Genomic DNA, 15998 nt, shown 5'->3' with positions numbered 1-15998 from the left:
CGGTGGAGGCAGGCCTCAGCTCCATCCTTCCTACTCACCACCCTGTAATTTCCCCAGAGGCCAGCCCAGACTCCGGCCTAAACCCCCAGAGGCCAGTGCCACCTCAGCTGGGTCCTGCCAGCCGCACTGTGGCTGGAGGAAACATAACCATTGTAATTTAAATGGTTATTTTTGTTTGGGGGAAGAAGAGGATTCTTCTTTTCCGAGCTCTGGGTGGAAGTATTGCAAGACAACCATCCAGCCCACGCTGTAAAGTAAACCACACTGATGTCTTTTTCAGTCGGTTGTGGATGTGTGAAACTGTGTGTCATCGGTGTCCTGCAAAGGTTTTAGTTCCTCTTCTGAACTGGGTGCAACAGAGGACGGAGGAGATAGAGACTGAAAACACACTAGCGCTCCCCCTCCGCCTCCCCAATGTGCACGCCCCAGCACAAAGACTCATTAACTCGCCATCTCCCCCGTCTTTAATGTCCTGTTTACAACACAAAACAACCAGATCAGGACTGAAATCCAATCACAGACCTTTGCAGAGCCCTTCACGTCGGGCTTGCACCAGTGCTGAGCAGAAGCAGGCCCTGTAGCCTCTGGACACCGTCCAAAGGAAACCAAAACGAAACCGCACATAAAATCAGAGTTGAAACAGCAGCCTCTATTCAGCTCTCCGTGACCCCACCAGCAGACACATGCTTAAACATAGACACACACTCTCTGGCCCCTGCTCCTCTATCATCTCCCTTGGTTACACTGTATGCACACAGGGATCACTGCGACTTCAGCAGGGGCTCCTCTGAGGCTTGGTGTATTGGGTTTTGACATAGACACACACACACACGTCAATGTAAAGGAGACTGCCACTTAAACTCAAGTCACACCAGCCTGCACTATCTTTAGCAACTAGGTTGAACTGTTAAAACCCCACCACTTTGTCCCCTACCAGCCAGATAGAGGGCCTGGCTGGCGCTTCCCGCCACGGCTGCAAGGTCACAACGTTTAATCACAAGTAGTAATCTCGCCAGACAGATGGCAAGCAGGCCACCTCTCAATTACTTTATGCCCGATTGAATCATTACTGATGTTATTTGCTGAATTATAGCTCGCACAAAAGGAGACAAAACTAGATTTGTTCTACAAGTGTGCCTGTGTGTGCGAGACCAGCGTAGGGACACATGCAGATGTGCCTCCCGCTTTGTGAATGGTGACCGAGATCACACAGACGTGACGAAAATCAGCAGGTGACCATTTTCTTTTTTTTCTTTTTTTTTTGGGGGGGGGGTAGGACAGTGATCGGTGCCAGAAAAAATATCCCCTACACCCCCATTTATTTTTATTGCCTCAAAACTGGTCCAGAACATTGGCTGATGTGGAAACAGTCGGCTCCCAACAGCCCAGTTGAGGAAACCACAAGACAAGGCCGATTTAAAATGTAAAAAATTGTCTGTTTTAAATGTGATGCCAAGAAAAAAAAGGGTGGGATTTGGTCTCTCACTGGGGATCATGGCTCTCCTGGGGGGGAAAAAACTGCTAAGTGTCAGCAGCCTCATTTACCCATCCACCCCTGTTGATGCCTTTTCTTTTTACCTCCTCTTGCCAGCGACCACTGTGAACAAATAGAGGCCGATTTTCCCAGCGTTTCAGACCGCGGTATCTCGATTGCTGGCTGGGGAGTCGATTGCAGGCAGTTGAGGGAGCCAGCCAAGAATCAAGATTCTTCTCTGGTTTGAACCCGAGCTTTACCATTTTCTTAAATACCAACTGCTGCCTAGGCCCATATCAGTCTTTTTCTGATTTCAGGTGGCCACAGTGCTACAGCAAAACTAATGGTGTATTTAGGAAAATGCTCACCCCAAAAAAGGAGATTTTCACAGTAGTAGTGCGCTGGGGGTAGCTTTGGCTTTCCTTTTCTACCCATAATTTATTTTTGCACCTAAGGCCGTTGCTACATCTGTACCACTTCCGACAGTGGTAGCAAATAAAAAAGCCGTGTAAATCAAAAGTGAAGCGAGGACAACCGAGGCCAGTGTTTACTTCTAAATTTACCAAAGCACAAGAGGAGGAACAATAAGGGTTTGGTTCACCAGCTTGAATCAATTTTCAACCAAACCAGATAGAATGAAACTACAGAGCAGTAGTGAAAAACATTTGTCCTGCTGATGACTGTAATAGACTGGCAGCTCGCCACGAACAGTTGTGTGCGCAGGCACGTCTACGGATGAAAAATGATCTGTGGGAGCATATCAAAAAACCTCCGTGCCATTTCGGCTTTTTTTTTTTTTTTCCCAGACAGAGAGTAGGGAACCGTTCCGGCCTGCAGACGGCAGTTGTTCTCCCATGAGAGTGGACAGGCATCTGGGAAGAAGCAAGTAGGCCCATCACGAGAGCGCGATGATGAGGAGATCTGTGCTTTTACAGCACAGGATTTTCAGACTGCACTCTATGTGATCCCTGAAAGTCAAGAGAAAGAGAGGACAAGGGTCCCTGGAACTTTCCCGAGAAGCCTCGGGGGTTTATATTAATGGCTCCCAGGCACATCTACAATCCCACCATGCAGCGAGGATGGGGGAGGTTTCCTGTTCAACTTTCCAGTTGTGCCATTCCACTGTTTGGCAGCCGGAGCAGCACTGATATTCAATACCAGAATGTTCACAGTTCTATAGTGAGCCAAGCACACTAGAACATCATGAGAGCGTTAGGGGAACATTTTTACATCATGTTGTTATCATTGTGTCTTTACAAAGCCCTTCAATGTTTTTGTATTCCTAATTGTGGAACATGTGGGTGATTATTTCTAGATTTAGAAAGGTTATTACATGCATCCTGATAGGCATTTGCATTTAACAGCTTCAGTATCTATGACCTGAGCACAAAACGTTGGCCAATTTGGATTTATGGAGTATAAACTGTCTATCAGAGGTCTTTCTTATTCTTTAATTCTCAATGTTTGCAACAAAAGCAGCTAATCCAAAATAGTATTACACTGCATTAGCAGCACCTCCAACGTTACCAGGCTCTTTCTTTGTTATCTGAAAGAGCAGATCCTCAGACTGAAGTTCATGTTTATTTTAAAGGCTTAAAAAGCATGTACGCTAAAATTCTAGAATACCGTAATACCGTAGAAGTATACTAAAGAGCTAAAGAGGAAGGCCCGTGCACAATTGCACACACAATGTTTCCGTCTTGAACCACAAGTCTCCACTAAGGCTCGCCTATGTGATCCGCCACCAGGGAGGAATTCTAGCTGATGCAGCATCTCAGAGGCTCACATATGAGTGAGGGTCTTTGCAGTTTTTCCCCTCAGCTGCTCTACAACACTCCCACCTGTCTTTGCCTCAGAATTCACACCGACTCTGGTTCTCTAAAACTCCCTGCCTGACAGTCAGGTGACAAACACACACACGTACCCTCCAACAAAAACAGGGCCCGAGGTCTGAAACTTTCAATTTGTCACGCTACGTTGATTCGGGCTGTGGTCTACAGCTGAAAACCAAACCTTACCTCGATGCCTCTCACTAACCAGCATTTTTGCATATGGCTTTGCTTGTGTAACCGAGTGGTTTTGCTCCAGTAACACAATGGATGAGTAACAGACTAAGCAAAGCGAAGCTGGCTAATGTCAGCGCGTCGCAAGAGCTCATAAACAGATGACTGTCAGGCCTCACAAAGAAAACCGTCAAAAACAACATTAGGCCCAAAGAGAGTTCGTGATAGCCAAACAGTAGGTGTGACAGCCTGTGGCAAAAGCAAACACTGTTCAGTATAGCGGGAAAAAGGTCAGAGGGATTCCTCAGGTGACTTTCTCATGCTGTGGTTGCTTTTGCATGCTCTCAGCAAACACTGTAATTAGAACCCTGCTTAAGTTCAGAGAAAGGAGCAAAGCTAATTTGGGTCATGCTGGATTCTAACGCCACCGATATTAACAGAAATCCTGGCGCCCACATTTAGATCTGCTTTTTAAATTCACCTTCAGCACAGTGTCATCCTTTCACTTATATCCACACAGAAACACAAAATGTTTTCAAAGACAATATTTGGAGCTAGAACTTCAATTTTAGGTTTTGGGTCTGCTCTTTTGGGGCATTTAATTGCTATGACTGCTCACGTTGAGGCCACAATTGCTACATGTTTTTAAAAAAAACAACTGTGATTTAAGCCTCAGGAAGTAGAGGAGTCGACAAGAACTGATTGAGACCTTGGGATGGCAAAGCATGGTAGCACTCACTCTGCCGCCCAGCGGACCACGGCCACATTTCCCCACCTCATTTGCAAAGCAATCCTGCTTCCCTCCCGCCCAGTGCACTCAGTCCATCTTTTTGTCATTTCCACATCCAGCCTCCATTTGTTTGTCCGCCGAGATGGCGAGGAAAGAGGGGCGAAGAGAAGGTCTCGAGGAGACTGTTCTGCAACCTGAGAGCGTCTTAACGTGTGGGGAAGACACCCCTCCCCATCCACCCTACCCCCTGAGCCAACAGACACTCACCTCTCCCCCGCCTGACTAATGTGCCCTGACACTCGTACATCACCCGTAAATTGGCCAAATGAATTAACCACGGCCCCTGCTTAGCTTTACGGGCTTTAAATGGATTTTCTCCTCGCCAGGTCTGCCCAATAATTGCATTTATCCATCTTGTTGAAGCCGGGTTTACACACTCGCAAAAGATCACGCCAATCCCGGGATGCGTTTTCCGCTCTGATGGCAAGAGCGCGGGTGATTTGTCATCAGATCATAACAGGTAATTCAAACAACAATTAGTTAGATGACTCCGCTGTGTGTCAATGTCTGGTTCCTTCTGGGACAGGACCTCAGAGCAATGAAGCGCCTTCCATCTCTTCATCTGTCTTTACCACGCTTTTATTATCCTTCCCTTGTGTCTCAAAGTGATAAATTGAGCCCAGGAATAAATTTTATCCATCATCCAAGCCTGCGGGCTGAGGCAGCAAACACCCACTGTAAAAAGTAGTGGCGATCGGCATTTCACTGCTTGACGGCTCAGAAACACAACATTCAGATGGAGAGCAGAGGCAGAGCTGTGGACGCCGGCATCAGCGGGGGTCATCTCGCGCACTTGTGAATGTTTGAACAGAAGTGCATTAGACACTGAGGGGGGCTAAAGGACAATTCAGCTATGTAAACACGCAGCCACTTCCTTCTCTTGTCTCCTCAAGACCTGCAATGAGACAAGCCACTGTTTAAACAGCACACGCAGCATTCCTGCGCCTGGGCCTGGGCCAGCTGCCGCATCCTCGCTGCAGGCCTGCCTGCCTGTCTGCCTGAAGAGACAGATACAGGCCTTGGAAGGCCAGGCCTCATCCAAGATGGACTAAGGGCTTTCGTGAAAAACCCAGACATCTGCACCAAAAACAATGACCTAGCTGCTTTTAAGGATCTCCAAGGCATGTCAGCTTACCGGTAACTCCCGAAAAATCTAGACCTGTCACATGTCTGCAGGATTCGTCTGGGACTGCATGACGCCACCTGTCATGACAAAGCTGGAAACTTATCTTTATTGATATTTCAAATATGCTAAGGGTGGCTGCCAATAAAGATAAAGAAGGCAGTAAAAGGACAGATAAAAAGCATCCTGATGCTAAAGGGCACTCTAATATACATCATCATGACACCAAAGCAACCCCTGCTACCTGATGTCACTTCCAATGTGACAACTTCAAGTCAAACCAATTTCCATTTACCAAAATACTATAAAAGTCACTTTCATTTGTAGCATAGAGCAAATTTCTGGAATAACATAATGGAACAACACAATCAATCTTTTAATAATAAAAGAATCCCACAAAAATTCTAGGTTGATGTGTTCTTCACATATTCAGCCACATTTCTGGACACTGTGTTTGATATTTTCTTAAATAGCCAGTAAGGGCATTTTAATTACAGGAAGATGACGATCATTACTTCCTCTCTGAGACACGCCTCTCCCTATCTGCTCCCAGGTCACGTGCTTCCTGTGTCTGTCCATCCCTCCACCACCTCATTGCGACTGTCCAGACAGCAGCGACTCTGGGCTCGTCAAAGCAGGCCCTCCTTTGACTGTGACCCCGGAGGGAGGGACGGATGCCAGTTTCCTCAATGAGTCAAACCCTGACCTTACACACCACCCAAGAGAGGAACGATCATGAAGGAGAGAAGTGAAAGAGTTTGTCTTTGCCTGAATTCAGGCTAAAATCAAGGGAAAAGAGGCTTTGAGAAGTATGCATTTGTAATAATTTAGGCATGCAGCCACACATATTGTGCAACAAATTAAGCAGTCCACATTACCTGCACAATAGCTCAACGGTTACATGCTACGCACAGGCCATGTATAGACGCGACAAGCTGTTTACGTAAAATGTTATCAAGCGCTGCACATAAGTTGACAGCTGTCTCTTTACAAGACACACATTATTATTCTGTGTAAATCGGTTTCTAACAGCTGGTTTTCAGAGCAAACACACAACTTTACCCTTAATCTGTTTTCTACTGGAATTAGTTCATCAGTTCGGAGGGGGGGGAAAAACTAGCATTGTTCCAGCCCGGCGCTAAGGGGTTACATTTTGTGTATTTTGAAGTAATCTCGCCAATATTTTTTTCGGTTCCAAATCCTACCATAATCCGCAGATTAGCAGATGAATTTATTTCTGCCTGCGCTCTTAAGACCCCCCTCACCTTTTGCAAGCAGTTATGAATCCCCCACCTTTAACGACTAAACGGGCAGACGATCGCCTCATTAGTGGTCTCGGTCCGCTTTTCCACACACACAGATACACACACAATCACGCTTCCTCCTTGGAGCTTATCCTGCTACAATTGAAAGTTTAATTAGTTGATTAAAAATACATCGACTGGAGTTTTATCACCTTAAACACCTCCATTATGTGTTTAGCAGACACAAAGTGCTCCCATCCCTTCAGAGCCGTTTTGGGGAGATTATCTGCGCAGAGAAATTCCCTCAACAACAATAAGATGACGAGATACAAACTAGGTATAAAAACAAAACACCATCTGCAAAATGTATTGCATGCGGCCGTCTAAATGTCTGATAGCAAACAGACGCGAATGATTTCGCTTAAACAATCACAATATGGAGAAACTTGGGTAACATATTTTATCTTGGAATTACACTTACTGGTGTGAATAGGTCACCATCATACATGAAAAACAACCTCTTACAGAACTTAACGCAACCTTGAAGTGTAAAATAAAGATACAAGTATGATTTACCAAATTTCCTACAGATTCCAATGACATTCATACACCTTTTCCTAGTCTGGTATGTTGGAAAATGTAAACAGGACACCAAAATGTTATACTTCTTTACCCTCCAGTGGGCGTTAAAAAGGGGAATAAGCAAGGGTGCAATGTTCTTCTTCTGAGGTACGTTCCAGAGCATTCTACCACATCTATAAAAGGCCGGTGTACCACAGGTGTTCGATGCACGCTGGCAAGGATAGTCATTATCTAGGCCGACATGATCATTAAGAGCTGTGATTGCAGTGTGGCACCTCCTTCCTGCATGTACACACAGAAGCTGAGGGGGAAAGAAAGCAAAAAAGAAACTCCAGTGGAGGCTCCAGCACTCCCTATCAGTTGTTGTAAAAGGGAAGAAAATGGGTGAGAGGGGAAGCTTCTTTCTCAATGAAAAGCATGTCAGCACCGCTGCACTTTGACCCTTCCCATACACAACCCACAATCCAAACAGAAGGCCAGCACCACCAGAATTCCTCCAGCGTCACATCGGCCCACTCGCCGTGGTTGGGGCGTTTTTTGGCGGCAATTAGTGAGCAGGATGGGGGGCAAAAAGTGGAGTTGGAAGAGAGGGGGGGGGGCCAAAACCGCGCGCACGTTAATGCTTGTCAGGGATGACTGAAAAACTGAAACTCGCCACCTTCTGTGCTCAATCCCTGCTGTTTTTTTTAAAACAGGAAGATAAATGTGAAACCTCAGGGCACTATTGTTTGGACATCTAACCAGGAACTGTCGCTGCTCTCATTGCCCCAGCATTAACAGCAATTATGCACTCCATTCAGGCGGCTTTTGTGCATCCGACCCCCGGCCTCCCCCCTCCTTCGTCCCCCTGCACACACACGCAGCCCTAACGCACATTTCCCGCTTTTCTGTGACCAGCTCCCCCCCCCCGCACCAGCCTCCCATGCTGTGCTTTCCCTCCCACTCTGCTGCTGGTGAACTCATTTGGCTACTGAAGCACTCTGGTCCCACTATGAATGAACCTTCAGAAATATGCACATTCAAAAAAAAAAAAACTGGAGAAAAGTACGAGAGATGCCAGAAATACTTCTGCCGAGTGCATTTTCATTGACAGCAGAGTGCACGAGATAATAGCAAGTACGATTTTGTAATTGGGTCAAATAAAAGGTATTTCAAGGTAAAGTGTGGCTCAGGAACGGATCGCTTCAAATAATTATCTTTTTTTAAGCCGTTAACCTTGTCTGAACACCCAGGCGGAAGCTGTAAATCGTCCCTTCCAAAGCTGTCAACGCGTGTGGTTTAACTGGAGGCCACGTCGAGCAGGCTCGCCCGTGCTGGCCTTCGAGAGTTTCGACTCAACATAGGGCTAATACATCTTAAAGAGCTGGCGTGGATTCGCATGCAGAAGCTTGAATGAATGCGAGAAACGTCGGGCGCTGACGTCTGCTGTGATTCTCACGTTGAACTGGCTGCAAAAATGTGCCATCTAGCAAGGAAGAGCTATAAATAACATTTCAACAGTGTTCTCTGTGTGGACACACACTGAACATTTGGCTACATGTACACACACACAGAATAATTTGATTACCGTGTTTTGGGGAGCCCCCCCCCCAAACTGAAAAAAGAAAAAAACCCTGCGCACCAGGAGCAGAGCAGGCCTACATTTAACAGATGACAAAAGTTGCATTCCAGATGTACAGTACTATCTTTGTGTTGAGCTCTACAGAAATGCATGGGAAAGAAAGGAAGAGTGATGGGGGGCTGGGAGAGGGTGGGGGGGTTACACTGGGGGATGCTGGGTGGGGAGAGGGGCACCAGCGCACAGCTGCTAAACTAATGCCTTTTTTTTTTTCTCTGCACAGGCTCAGAAAAGCAGAGCAGTGGCTGACTGGCAGGGAAGGATACAGGAGGTGAAAATGGATTTATCCATTCAGAGAATAATTTGTTTTAGTGGGGGGGGGTCACTGCTCTCACTTAATGAGTAACAGGCATAATCTGTTACACTGAAGTCGAAAACTCGGCATCAGATTGGCCGTTATTGCATTAAAAACAATGAAGTTGATGATTTGATTAGGCAAAAAATAAAGAGTTCAGCCTCAAACCAGACGTGACTGCAGCTGAACGTTACACCCAGCTCAAGCCGAGCCGCGACTCCCTTCACACAGGTTTTTTTTTTCGTTAAAAATCTGATTAGAAACACACTCGCAGGCTGATTCCTCTGCTCTTCAGCACCTCTGTGGCATTCCCAGCGGAGTGACAGCTCGGCGAGAACGCGCGCCTTCGCACTGCTCAGCCTGCCAACATCATCAGCGTCGGACAATTAAGGCTCGCTAAAGCCGAGGGGGGAAAAAAAACACACATATATGCATCTCCTCAGTCAATATTTACTGCGCAAATCTTTTCCATTCATTCAGCAGGCACTAACAAAACCTTACTGTACTCCCTCTCCCTCCCACCACCCTCGCCACCGCAACCCCTACATCTGCGATTCATTGACTTTACAATTTACCACATGTCGAGATGGGAGAGGTCGAGCCTCCATCTGAATCACGGCACAAATATGCAAGTGATTTATTGTTTTAGAAACCCTGTGCTGATTTAGTGCAACTCCACTTTTCCTGGGCATTACTCCTATTGGCAGACCATGAACAATTACAGTTTAGACTAATTAAGCTCGGAGAATGCGCCGCTAATGTCTAGCAGGCCCCAATTTTAGTTTAATGGTGCCAAACTTTGCCCCCCCCCTCTCTCTCTTACTTAACTCCTCAAATCCAAAGCAGATTGTGCTTTTTATTGAGTCGCAGGCAAAATAGGGGCCTTTCCTCTCCCCTTCTCCTCGCGTAGGATAACAGGAACAGCGGAGGGAAAGCGGAAAAGAGGGAGCACAAAAAGATGGGAGAGCGCAGGAGCTGCTTCCGCCATACTTTGTAAACAGAAGTCATTTGCAAGACAAAAGGAGCGCAACCTGCTGACAAAATTCAGAACGCATACTGTGGCGAAAGGCACAAACTGCAGCCGCATCATGCCACAAAACCCCCTGCGGACACCAATTAGACCCTATTAACATGTAAAGCCAATTTGATAAGGTGTGGGCCCTATCCCTTAAATCCGCATTAAACTAGCTTTCCCCTTGTCACAGCAACCCCCCCCTCCAAAAAAAGAAAAAAAATCCATTTACAGCAGCCCAACACACATAATCCATATGCTATACCATTGTCATGCTTATACTGCTGCCACATTTGGGAAAGATACTGTCTGCCTGTGTCAATTATAACAGATAAGGCCACAGAAACGTGTGCATGTGAGCACAAAAGCGCATGTTCATTACAATAATCTGGCCAGAAAATCCTCCATTATTTGGCCCTTTTAAAAATGATAAAGCAAGTATAGTCGGGTCATATGATTTTGCCCCCCCCCCTTCTTTCCCTGAAAGGTGAATCTGTGGCGATGTGAGCGATCCCGGCGCTGCAGCACGACTGAAACAAAGGCAGAAAAATGGGAGAAAAGCTATTGTTTCAACCACACAAAGCCTTCCTGCCGTCTTGTGGTAGAATTGCCACGGGTTCTGGGAGCGTCTTTTTTCACAGTGGTGGATGCTCGGTGTTATGTTCCCCCCCAACACGCACTTTTCTTCCTTTTTAAAAAAAAATACGGGTAATTATACGTCGAAATTCAAAACCTCCGCCAAAAGTCTCCAGGCCTGGAGAATTATGGGGCCAGGGGTGGCGTCAAATATCTTAACATTCATAAGTCTGAGAGGCAGTAAATAAAGCCAGTGGATTTACGGCCCTGCAGCCCCGATACAGGAGAGCTGGCTGTCCAGACCCTGCTCTCCCTTTTTGAGCCTCTGCTTCTCCAAACCTGTTGAGGTGTGATGTTAGCCCACAGCACCGGAGTTAACCCGCTGCCTCTCTTCGCAAGACCTGCGTTAGCATCGGCAGGACACAAAAGGTAGATGGAGGGGGGGTGGGGAGAACAGCGGAAAGAAAGGAGACAGAAAACCAGGGTGCACCGAGCAGGCCACTGCTCCAATTCGACCTGCGCCCAGTGATCCAGCAGGCCTTTGTGTGAGGTTTAGAGAGGAGGGAGACGGCAGGAGGAGGAGAGGAGGAGAGGATGGCTTTTAAAGCCCAAGCGCAACATCATGTCAGATTGCTAAGTGATACTAAATTGCGAGCCTCCATGGATTTAGGTGGTAGGAAAAACAAACTCTCATGATTATGGCTCCCAGGGGTCAAGCAAATTATGTGAAATGCCACCTATGGGATTTTTCTTTTTACAAAATAATTGAAGGTGAATGGTCCAGACTTATCAGGAAGCAATTCATCACAACTGTTTTCTGAGAATCATAAAAGAAAAAAAAAACAAAAAAATATCATTTTTAAATCATTCAAGTGGAGCACTGAAATGCCTCTTGAAGGCCTGGATGTTGAGAGACAGATTCTAAAAATAATACCATCGTGTCGCCCGGACCAAAAGCAGCAGAAAGAGAAAAATGAAGGCAAAGGGAAAAAAAATGAGCGTGAATCAAAGCCTCTCCTGACGAGACAGAGAAAAGTCCCACCATAATAACACTGGCAGTCATATTCAGCCCCTCGCATGACGTGTGAGAGAGCGAGACAGCTAATCAATGTCCAGGTAAATTATTTATACCAGCTTTAAGTCTAATACATTTATATTACAGCGACCGCTGACTTCAAAGGACGGATGGCTGGACACACAGGGTGCTGCAGGCAGCGGGGGCCGAGGCAATACAGTAGGAAGATTGCCGCACGCCAGCTACTGCGCAGGTAGAGGAGAGGCTCGGAAATATCAGCTCCTAATTTGAGAATGAAAACCTCATTACCCAGATGTCCCTTTTAGATTTGAGCATTTCCTCCCCCCCTCCAACAGGGAAAAAACAAGGTACAAGATCAATTAAAATACGCCATTTCTGTGCAGCAGCAAAAGGGATCATTTTGTTTCAGAATTTTGTCTGGAAATAGAATTTCAGGGCCAGAAAGGTCACCGCTGTCTCGCCGCAGCATCTTCCAGACACGCTGCACAATTTACTGCTTTTCTAACTGCTGCCTAAGCACAATAAAAAAAAAAAAAGAGCGCTCGGCAGAGCCGCGCAGGACAGAGCAGAGTGGTCCGGCCACAAAGACAAACCACTGAAACAAGGGCCCCACTTTTATAAAAAAAAGAAAAAAAAATATATAATGCCTGTTGTGTGGTGAATGCATGTTTGTGTCAGCACTGATGAGAATAATGAGCGACTAATTCCACATACCAGCCGGCAGCTTTAACGAGGCCGGCCGAGCTAGAGGGAAAGAATGGCAAAACGTTCTCTGGTGTGCACACGATGGGAATGAGAACATTTTTACAAAAAAAAATAAAGATTCAAGAAAACACAGCAGATTATACTGCACGCGAAAAAAATAAAAACCTTGTGTTGAACCCAGAAGCAGCAAATTGTGTCAGGCACAAAAAGAAGGCATTAAGTGTCAATTGAGCATTTATTTTCAAGGTGTGTTCAGCACAGGGGATGGGGGGGGGGGGGGGACGAAAAAAATCAAGGTAACAAATATCAGTTTCGTTAGCAAAGGCCGAGGTGGTGGTTCTGGAGGTGGAGGGGTCATATTACCTAATGCCTGGTCTTTGCCTTAACCTTGTAAAATGAGATGACAGGTCCTAAAGTGCAGACTTGTAATTGCGAGCATTTAAAATGGGGGGGCAAACACACACACACACACACACACACACACACACACACACACAGTTGTGAAAATTATCCCGCTGGAGGATTGCCCATTGAGACTGAGCGAGATGCTGAGTAAATGTGCATAATTACAGCATGACCAACTGTGTCTAAATAACATGAATTTATTGATAAATGTGCATTTACGGTGCACATGCTTTATTAATTTTAGCCATGCAACCAGAAGTGTGTGCATGTGTGCCCATGCAGAGCACCGGGAGTGTTATTACAATTTAATAATATAAATATATTTACTTCAATTTATAAGGATTAACTTAATTTTGATTTAATGAATTCACCGCTCCTTTATAATCCAAAAAAAAAATCTTCACACGTTTTGACACATGCAAATCACTCCGAGGGCCTCATTTGCATATTGATTCCACGCGCGTGCGTGTGTATCCCCCTTTTTTTAAAAACCTTGCTTTACAAGAGATGTTGTGAACGCTCATGCATGTTTGGGGAGGAAAAAAGGGCATGTTTGATGAGGCCATGCAAACACAATTGCATTATTTAAACCATGCATGCGCGCCTGCAGAACCCTGGCGCAGCGGTCGTGACAACTTTAAAGTCGCTGGTGAGGGGGGGGGGCATATATTTCGTGTGCATTTACTGGAAATTAAAACTCGGCTTAATTAAAGTGATCTGTCCTGTGAAGGAGCGTTAGCATGCTAGCTGCAGTCCACTGCAAACACACGAGGCAAGGAGCTGCGGGTGGACGTGAACGCAACACCACTGTACACCCCACGAGTTGCAAAACTTGGCTCCGCGCTTTTCTGCCGCACTCCTGGGCTGACAACATTCCGTGTGTGCGGCAAGTGTGTGTGCGTGTGTGTTTGTTTCGAAACACCAATGTGCGTGTGCACATTACAGTGGGGGAAATAAATGAACTTACTGTGCGTGCTGTTGGAGAAAGTGATCCATTGGGAAGGTAGGGGCTTGTGAGATCGGGGATCATTATAAATGGATAGCCCGGGTACGGTGGGCTCTTGAACAGCCCTCCATCTTGCCTTTTCGCAGCTAACATGGCGGGGGGAGAGAAGAAAAAAGTTTTATATATATAAAGTAGCCGTTTAAAGTGATTTTTAAACCTACAGAGGTGCATTTACGGGCTTGAATCGGGGAGATCCCCCTACGTCAGGCACATGTAAAGTCATGGTGCGGGGGGGAGTAAAAAAACAAACAAACAAACAATAAAGCAGAAACTCACCCTCCTCTAAACTTTCTCTTGTTTTGTCTCTGAAAGTTTCAGATCTAGGCGGAGGCCGTCTTTCCGCCTTGAAATGCAACGAAACACAGGGATCGGTTAATGTTAACACGGATCGGGGCTGATAGACAACTTTCTGTAAAAGTCACTAACGCAGGCCCCTAACTTAGCGGCGCCGGTGGGAGCGACCAGAAGGAAAATCGATTTTTAATCTCCAACTTACCTCCGAATCCGACGAGCTGTTCTGATTAGTTTCCGACTCGTTTACAAGCGACGATTTGACATCGGCTAAATCCCTTTCTGCCGAGGAGTTCTCCGAAATTTTCTCTTCCTGCTCCCCTTCGTCTTTGAAGGAAATCATTTCATCGTTTGCGCCCAGATCGTCCCCTCCACCGCCGTTGAGCTGCGGCATTTTTCCCCGAGCACAAATCTTGCCGTTCGGGGGGCAAAAAACGCGAAGTTTTAAACCCTTGATCTCGGTGATCGAGAAAAAGTCCGAGTTTAAGTTTTGCGGGGGGTCTGTATTGGCGTTTTCCAAAGCTCTGGCGGTTGGTACAAAACTAAAAAAGAAGGGAATCTTGGCAGAAAGGGGAAGCCGGAGAAGGAGTCGAGGCGCTCGGATTGAGTGAGTTGAAGTTGGTCGGAGTGGTTTTCAGTTCAAAGGCGGCGCTGATTGACAGATAGAGAGGGATGGAAATAGAGAGAGTCTGGATTCAGGATTATTGACAGGGAGAAACACACAAGAAACTAATGAGATTCAAACAGGGAGGGACTTGAAGTGACGTTTTCATAAATAGGAGGAAAAAAAGAGTAGAGGGGGGAGAGAGAGAGGAGGAGAGGCTGAAGGAGGACTGCGGTGGAAAAGCATGCGGGGAGGGGGGAAAGCTGTTTGGGAGACAGGACAGGGATGGTAAAATAGGAGGAAATGTGGATTAAACGCACATATGGGCGGTGTCATGGCGGGGGAGAGAGGGAAATCGAGTTCCCCAAGGCCGCCTCACGCACAAATTACAACTTCAATTAAAAGTTGTTTATTTTTATTGATTTTTTTTAAAGGAATGTAATTCACGTATCATTTTCGAGCTCAAAATACCAGAGGCCTATCAAAGCAGCCGACGTGTATTCCAATTTTACCTGCTTTGTCAGTTCCTTCAGATCTATTTTTCAGTATATTAGATAATGTTTCCTCAGATCTATTTTTTGGGATGGAGCGTGTTATTGCATCCTGCTTGCTTGACAGGTGTGATGTCCTCTGGGACGAACCTGAATTCCTCGCTGGCAGCACAGAGCTGGGCTGCTTTCATATTATTTTTTTCTTTATTTTTTTTTCTTTTTTACCCTCTCCCGCCTCAGCAGCCAGAATGGACACAAATAAACTGATGCAGATTTGGATTGTTCCGGTTTATTCTTGCAGAGCTGCAGCCGAGCCTGTAAAGAACGGGCTGTTTCAGGGGAGAAAAATATATATTTATATATAGAGCTAGATATATATATATTAAAAAGGCAAAACTGGTTTGTTTTTTTAAAATATTAATAATGGAAGTCAATTGAGATATTATGAGTATTATTATTATTTATTCAATGGTCTCTTCATTTGAAAATAACCAATTTGCTAAAATGCAAAATATTCTGTTTATTACATTGTTATTACAGGTGAAAGCACGTGGTTTGTGCATGCTGCTGATTCAGTCACCCCCCCCCCCCCCCCCTCCTCATCAGCTCAGCAAATGCTGCTGGTGTTTGATGGAGGAATCACGAAATCAACAGTACTGTAATTTAAAATGCGTCTTCGGGAGACAACAGAGCTCGAAACACCCAGATGACACTTACACTCTGTTTGGGGTGGGGGGTGGGTT

The 15998-nt window shown here is 45.9% G+C and overlaps 1 protein-coding gene across 19 annotated transcripts in view; it reads right to left on the bottom strand.

Moving 5' to 3' along the window:
• The window catches only part of tcf7l2 (transcription factor 7 like 2), a 77418-nt gene extending 62501 nt beyond the window's left edge, over window positions 1–14917 (bottom strand). For 5 of the 19 annotated variants that reach the window (XM_029833861.1, XM_029833893.1, XM_029833888.1 and 2 more), the window contains exons 1-3: window positions 14366–14914; window positions 14146–14212; window positions 13831–13955 (exon numbers count right to left, since the gene is read on the bottom strand). In XM_029833861.1, coding sequence (XP_029689721.1) covers window positions 13831–13955; window positions 14146–14212; window positions 14366–14554 — 381 coding nt within the window. In that variant the 5' untranslated portion in view covers window positions 14555–14914. Of the gene's footprint in view, window positions 1–13830; window positions 13956–14145; window positions 14213–14365 lie in introns of all 19 variants that reach the window. The other 14 variants (XM_029833873.1, XM_011621770.2, XM_011621789.2 and 11 more) reach the window with 6 other exon arrangements.
• Between the last annotated feature and the right edge of the window lie 1081 nt (window positions 14918–15998).

This window comes from Takifugu rubripes, chromosome 1 (assembly GCF_901000725.2).
Source record: "Takifugu rubripes chromosome 1, fTakRub1.2, whole genome shotgun sequence".
NCBI lineage: Eukaryota > Metazoa > Chordata > Actinopteri > Tetraodontiformes > Tetraodontidae > Takifugu > Takifugu rubripes.
This window is presented reverse-complemented; position numbering and strand designations above follow the sequence as displayed.